The sequence below is a fragment of the Nanorana parkeri genome, unplaced genomic scaffold, assembly GCF_000935625.1.
Source record: "Nanorana parkeri isolate BGI_ZX_2015 unplaced genomic scaffold, ASM93562v1 scaffold947, whole genome shotgun sequence".
Classification (NCBI taxonomy): Eukaryota; Metazoa; Chordata; class Amphibia; order Anura; family Dicroglossidae; genus Nanorana; species Nanorana parkeri.
In genome coordinates, this window is record NW_017307215.1 from 495674 (window position 1) to 503301 (window position 7628).

At 56.5% G+C, this 7628-nt stretch overlaps 1 protein-coding gene across 1 annotated transcript in view; it reads right to left on the reverse strand.

The window, feature by feature from the left end:
* ZNF687 (zinc finger protein 687) overlaps positions 1-7628 on the reverse strand; it is a 12973-nt gene that overhangs the window by 5012 nt on the left and 333 nt on the right. The window contains exons 2-4 of the mRNA XM_018566407.1: positions 2095-4262; positions 392-570; positions 124-300 (exon numbers count right to left, since the gene is read on the reverse strand). Of these exons, the coding sequence (XP_018421909.1) occupies positions 124-300; positions 392-570; positions 2095-4242 (2504 nt within the window). The 5' untranslated portion in view covers positions 4243-4262. The remainder of the gene's footprint in view (positions 1-123; positions 301-391; positions 571-2094; positions 4263-7628) is intronic.

A 7628-nucleotide genomic window follows, 5' to 3' on the forward strand; every position in this document is an offset into this window, starting at 1 on the left:
CCCTCCCCCCAACAAACCCCCAGTGCCACGCTCCCCTCCTATACACCCCCAGATCCATCAACCCCCACCCAACAAACCCCCAGAGCCATGCTCCCTTCCTATACACCCCTTGATGTAACTTACTTGGCCTGCTGATTGCTGAATCCCGGGTGTTGGGTGAATATGTGGGCATGGGCGCTGGGGGCAGACTTGAATGCCATGGGGCATATGGGGCACTTATGGAAGACCTCGCAGTGAGCAGTCTGTATGTGAGACTTGATGGAATTGATGCCTCCGAATACCAGTGCGCAGCTCTGACACCTGTGAAGCAGGGGGGGAAGGCAGAGGGGGAGGTTAGTGACATGGCAGAAGACCCCCCGCGGCACATTTCCTGCTCGGACGCCGCCAATACCTGTAACCGATCCTCCGGGCGAAGTGCAGGCAGGTCTCCTTCAGGTGGGTCTGGAAGTTCTCGATGCGGAAGTTGCCACCGCACTCGGGGCAGACGTTGGGCGAGGTCTGCTTGTGCATGCGCTGGTGAGCCTCAAAACTGCACCGATTGGGCATCATCATGGGGCAAAGGGAGCACACCTGCCAGAAAGAACACGGCAATCGGTAAAGCCGAACTGCAATTACATCCCACTGAAAACATTCGTAACGCACATGACTGCTTCCATTGTTTCCAGCATGCTGGCTGACAGACGTGTGACCTGGAGACTTATACATCATTGGGATTGAAGGAACATTTACCTAGGCCTGTCATTCCATACCAACCAATCAGATCTGCCGGTTCTTTCTCTGAGTACAGTATGGGAAAGGGAATGGAAGAGTCAGATTGGTCAGTATGGGAAACACAGACCTTTCATAGATGAGACCGCCATTACTATCAGCGGTGAAGCTTCGGACCTGAGTGGTCAGACTATCTGCACTAACGAAGCAAACTTGGATCTAGGGCTGCACCAATACCAATCACTGACACTTGTTTTTTTAGGGTCATGTGACAGTTTTTCTAAAACAATACAGACGAATGATTTTAGGACAGTGGTGGAGTGCCAGGGCCCGGTCACAGCTGTAACCTCGGCGACCCTGGTAGTTCTGCCACTGGCTCCAAGCTGTAGAGGGACTACAAATCCTAGCAATACATTATACAGCAATGCAGAATAATAGGAAGCTACATACTCTGTGTTGCTCTGGGTGGTGGCCTGATGTCACCAGGGTCTCAGGCGGGCTGTGCGGGGTCTCAGGTGGGCTGTGCGGGGTCTGAGGAGGGATGTGCGGGGTCTGAGGAGGGATGTGTGGGGTCTGAGGAGGGATGTGCGGGGTCTGAGGAGGGATGTGCGGGGTCTGAGGAGGGATGTGCGTGGTCCCAGGAGGAATGTAAGGGGGCTCAGGAATAATATAAGGGGGCTCAGTTGGGATGTAAGGGGGCTCAGGAGAGACGTGCGGGGGCTCAGGAGGAATGTAAGGGGGCTCAAGGTGGGCTGTGCGGGGTCTCAGGTGGGCTGTGCTGGGTCTCAGGTGGGCTGTGCGGGGTCTCACCAGGGGTCCGGAGGGCCCTGCTGGCAGCGGAAGTGCTGTAAGCAGATATCTGTAGTTCCCCAGGAAGGTGGAGGAGATGTGCGGCCGGCGCTGTAAACAGGAAGGCTGCCGAGGTCCCCAGCAAGTGCGGGACCTCAGGCAGCTGCTTCAGTTTAAAACAATTAAAGTGCCGGTATCGGCGTTTATCATCGGGGCAGGTACTCGTACTCATGAAAAACCCCCGATCGGCACTGATACCGGTAACGGTGCATCCCTATTTGGATCCTAAGGGGAAGATATTTGCCTCCGTACAGCTGACTTCCTGTCTACAACCCCAATGAGGGATCCTGTAAACAGATTGAAGTGACTGCCATATAAACTGGGATACCCCTCGCTGTGCCAATATGCAAAGTAACCCACAACAGCCAATCAGAAAACGCCACTTAAAGGGGAAATTCACTTGATACCATGTCAGAGAGAGATAACAGCAGGATCAGTCAGGAGTTCCTGCTGCTAAACCCTCTGAAATGACCTCACTCTGCAGTAACATGAAACGTGATTGGCCGCTTTGTACCCTGCGAGGTCTCGGCTACATACCGTGCTGCCATTAGTGGCGGTGGGTGCGATCTGCTGGAAGTGCTGCGCCAACCCAGCCTTGTTCTTGCACTGCTCCTTGCACTCCAGGCACCGGAATGTGGAGTAGGTGGACTGTTCGGGGAGAAGCGCGGGCTCGCCGGGCGAGCTAGCCGGGGCGGCCTCGGGGGCGGCGTCCTGGGTGGGGCCAGGGGTGGAAGCCTTCCCGGGAGTTACAACGGCCACGGAGACCAGAGGCGTGACGTCCGGCTGCCCGATCATCTGCTCCAGGGCGATGGGCCGCATGACCAGGTGGGAGCACTGCATCACCAGGCCGTTGTCCTTGTGCTTGCGGGCGTGCAGGAGCAGGCTGCATTTGTTGAAGAAGACCAGGCGCTTGGTGCAGTGGTTACAGGTCACCTCGATCCTCATGCTCCGCCGGTCGTAGTGCCTGGCCAAGCTCTTCTCCAAGGCGAACGAGTCCCCGCATTCCAGGCACCGGAAACCGAAGACCGGAAGGCTGAGGCTGGAGTCGGCGGGCGGCACGAGGTTCGGCTTGTACGTCGGAAGCAAGTTCTTGCTGTTTAGGATCTTGTTGAAGGACTCCACCAAACTGGACTGCGTTCGGGAGATGACGGTGCCGGCCACAGGCGTCGTGGCTTTCTGGGACTGCACCATGACTACTGTAGCGTTGCGTTGCGGGCTGGTTGTAGTGGTGATGGGGGCGGTGGTGGACACCTGGCTGGCCAGGGTTATGTTGGTGAGGGCGAGGCTGGTCGGGAGAGGCTGCTGGACCAGGTGGAAAATGTTCTTGGCCACCACTTTGCTGGCCTTCGGAGGCATGACCACGGCCTTCTGTTGGGCCACGCTGGCGGCCATCAGCATGACGCTGCTGGCGTTCTGAATAGTGGACACGGGGAGGATGGGGCCTTGAAACTTGACCCCGTTGCCTAGCGGGAGCTTGACCACCGGAGACGCCTCTGCTTTGGGTGGACTCGGTAGGTCGCTCTTCTGCAGAGACTGGACCTTATCGTCTTGTTTGGCCTCCGCGGGGGCCTCCTGGCTGGACTCGGAAACGGGAAGCTGCGAAGACTCCTCGGACGTGGCGGCAGAGGCCACTGTGTCCGAGTCGGAGGACACCGCCGTGACCGTTCTGGTGATGCTCCCCGACTGGGTCTTGATGGTCTTGATCCGGACTTTGAGGGGCCTAGACGAATTGGAAGACGGTGAACTGATACCCTCTTCCTCCTCCAGGTCACTGGCCAAGCTTTTTGGACTCCAGCATGGTTCCTCCTTCACCCCCGGTACGTTGGTCTCCGGTTCTTTTAGGACCTCCAAGAACTCCACGTCTGGTGCCGTTTTTGTCGGCGTCTTGAGGGACACATCTTCTGGACTTTCCGGTGAGATCATTTTGTGGTCACCGTCTGTTTTTTGCTCGGAGTCGGTCCAGGAAGGAATGGGAGGTTCTCTAGTAGGGTAGTGAACGTTGGCGTGCTGCAATGGACTCCCTCTTGGTTCTGTTGGACTCTGCGGACTCTCTTCCACAGGCTCCTCCTTGATGACGTGTGTACTTAGACTCAGGCCCGTTGTCATCTTGCCCATGCCAAAGGCTTGGGGGAGGACCCTCGTCAGACTAAGTCCGCCCTCCGCCGGGGAATCGCTGGGAGGGGGGCAAAGAACCGTATCGGGGGTCTCAAATAACGGCCTCTCCTTTGGCTTAACGTCACGCGGCCGGTCGATTAAGTCCGCCACATGGCTATCGAGGGGATTCTCCACCGGGGAAAAGTCAGTGTACAGGTCGATGGGTTTGGCTTTGGCCCTGGGTGCCCAGCTCTCCCCGCCATTAGAAGCTGCGGGCCCAGACGACCGGGAGACCTCCGGGCTGTTGAACCCGTTCTGGAGGAGACGGGGCCCGAGGCCCTGCACGTCTTTCCCATGCATGTCGAGGAGGTCCGCCTGTTCGGGGCACACCGTGTTCTTGACGATGACGCTGACCGCTGTGATGTCGGCGTGAGGGAGTCCGTGGTCGGAGATGACCGCTTCCCCCGGCGCCGCCTTGGCCTGCCCTTCGCCATCTTCGGGCCCGGAGTGGATGGCCTCGCGGGCGTCCATGTCTGGAATGTCAAAGGCCGCCAGCAGGTCGTCGAAGTCCGGGGTTTTCATGTCGCCCATGGTGGACTACACAGATGGGCCTAGAAAGACAGAACATACATGTGTGAATATTACACGGACCAGAATGACCCTTCTACAAGCTGTGGGGGGAGGGCAGGAGACCAGATGACACACAACCTGGGGGGCCCCTGTGTCTGTGGACCCCAATCTATGGTGGCCCTTCCCATGACCCAACTTTGAACTGCTTGTATACCCGGCCATGTTACAAAGAACTGCACATTACAAGAGACTGCACAGGGTGTCCCTTCAGGAGCCAGCAGGAGGTCGCAGGAAGCGGGGGTCACCCGAGACGACCGCGGTGGCAGACCGATGCCCCGCCTACTGGGACCTCTGGGGGCCCCAAGCATGAGACCCCTGAAGTATTGAAAACATGCAAAGACTCATAACGACCGGTCTGAGACGCAGTGGCTTGTGGACACATATAATGAGCAGGGATCTAAGCAACCCTTGTACAGACACAGAGGGGGCCCCATACAGACACAGAGGGGGCCCCATACAGACACAGAGGGGGCATTATGATGGAATATTATTTCAAGTGAGTGGATTGGCCACTTACGTGTGGTTCCCTATGAAGTGTTGGCCTCTCCGGGGCCCAGTACACCTGCCCAGCCTCCCCCCCTCCCCTCCCCAGGAGAGGGACAGGAAGTGGGCGGGGGAGGGGATCTGGGAACCAGTCTGGTCACTGGTATGTGATAACAGATGAGGATGACTCCCTGCGTGCTGCGTCTGCTCAGCTCAGGGCTCCAGTGTGGGAATTGCTGACCACATACAGCAAAGGGGCCCCGGAACAGTTCTCTTCACCTGGGGCCCAGCACTGCTGACTGCCTGTAGCATAAAAGACTGGCACTGCAGGAAAGTTCTGACTGTTGGGTGCCGCCTGTACTGGGTGCCGCCTGTACTGGGTGCTGAGTTCTGCCTATTGGGTGATCTGTGCTGGGTGCTCCCTGTTGGGTGCCGGCCGTGCTGGGTGCCGGCTATGCTGAGTGCAGCCTTTGGGTGCTGGCCGTGCTGAGTACAGCCTTTGGGTGCTGAGTTGTGCCTATTGGGTGCTGGCCGTGCTGAGTGCAGCCTATTGGGTGCTAGCCGTGCTGGGTGCCGCCTGTTGGGTGCCACCTGTAGTGGGTGCCACCTGTAGTGGGTGCTGCGTTCTGCCTGTTGGGTGCCACCTGTAGTGGGTGCCGCCTGTAGTGGGTGCTGCGTTCTGCCTGTTGGGTGCCACCTGTAGTGGGTGCCGCCTGTAGTGGGTGCTGCGTTCTGCCTGTTGGGTGCCACCTGTAGTGGGTGCCGCCTGTAGTGGGTGCTGCGTTCTGCCTGTTGGGTGCTGCCTGTGCTGGGTGCTCCCTGTTGGGTGCCGGCCGTGCTGAGTGCAGCCTTTGGGTGCTAGCCGTGCTGGGTGCCGCCTGTTGGGTGCTGAGTTGTGCCTGTTTGGCCCAGTGTCAGGCCTCGCTGTGCATCGTTGATCTGACTGTAGCAGGAACTGCAGGCAGAGGGCTGGTTATACAGCAGCAGCAGCGTGGTCATGTGACGGTGACATCATGGGGTCAGGGCGGCCTCAACAGCAAAACATTGGGCTGCCGCAATGCATTCTGGGAGAGCCGGGCCTGCAGGAGGAGTTAACCCCGCGTCTGCTGCAGCCTGACCGACCCCAACTACACACAGCACAGATCACTGCACGACTGGCATACCGATCCTTATTACTGAGGCACCCCACATACCGATCCTTATTACTGAGGCACCCCACATACCGATCCTTATTACTGAGACACCCCACATACCGATCCTTATTACCGAGGCACCCCACATACCGATCCTTATTACTGAGGCATCGCACCGACCCCACATACGAATCATTATTACTGAGGCACAGCACCGACTGAGTTGGTATTTCTCAGGGCGGGATTCCAAATGGTGACAACAGTGAGCAATGTGTGTAGAAGCGGCCTCTTGTAGTCATTATTGGAAGCCCGTGTTACAGGTGACAACACAGAAGCACAATTGTGAGAAAAGGACAGAACGTTGTCACCCTATAACAGGATGAGATGATGTCACATGTTAGAGATGATCTGAGATTTCACGGATGGGGTGACATCGGCTTCACTCCGCGAAATGTCTGCTCATCAGATTATTAATATTGGAGGGCGGACATCTCTGTCCGAGGGACCCCGCACAGAACACTGGGATAGGAGGAGAGGTCGGTCACATGACTCTGACAGAACATAACCCCGGGCTCTGGGATAGGAGGAGAGGTCAGTCACATGACTCTGATAATTCATAACCCCGGGCTCTAGGATAGGAGGAGAGGTCAGTCACATGACTCTGATAGGTCATAACCCCGGGCTCTGGGATAGGAGAGGTCAGTCACATGACTCTGATAATTCATAACCCCGGGCTCTAGGATAGGAGAGGTCAGTCACATGACTCTGATAATTCATAACCCCGGGCTCTAGGATAGGAGAGGTCAGTCACATGACTCTGATAGGTCATAACCCCGGGCTCTAGGATAGGAGAGGTCAGTCACATGACTCTGATAGGTCATAACCCCGGGTTCTGGGACAGGAGGAGAGGTCAGTCCCATGACTCTGACAGAATATAACCCCAGGCTTTGGGATAGGAAGAGAGGTCAGTCACATGACTCTGGCAGGATATAACCCCAGGCTTTGGGATAGGAAGAGAGGTCGGTCACATGACTCTGGCAGGATATAACCCCAGGCTTTGGGATAGGTAGAGAGGTCAGTCACATGACTCTGACAGGATATAACCCCAGGCTTTGGGATAGGAAGAGAGGTCATCACATGACTCTGACAGGATATAACCCCAGGCTTTGGGATAGGAAGAGAGGTCGGTCACATGACTCTGGCAGGTCCTCCTTGCATCGGAAACCAAGAACATTCATGAAGTCGGCGCCGGGCTCCATATATGTAGAAGTGATGGTATTGCAATTGTGCAGCTTTATCAATGGCCTTCGAAGTACCGGTACCGTGCTCCTTTCCTCTCTGGATTTAATTTGGAGCGCCCCCTAGAGGTTCCCTCATGTCCTGCCTCACCAGCACCTCCCAAACAGTAAAAATCAGAGGAGCCTCCAACAATAAAACTCCACCCCCAAGTATCATCACTTCCTGACCCCTACCCTAGCCCTGAGTATCATCCAATCCCTGACCCCTCTCCCACCCCTAAATATCATCCACTCATTGACCACTCCCCCACCCCTGAGTATTATCCACTCATTAAAATACCCCCATCTGACTCCTCCTTTGAGTATCTCCCACAGTATCCCTTCCTCCTGGGTGTAACCTATTCACTCACTACGCCCCCGCTAATTGACTACTCCCCATCATGCTGACCCCTCCCTTAAGGAAGCATATTCCAAGTATCTTTCTCTTCTACAC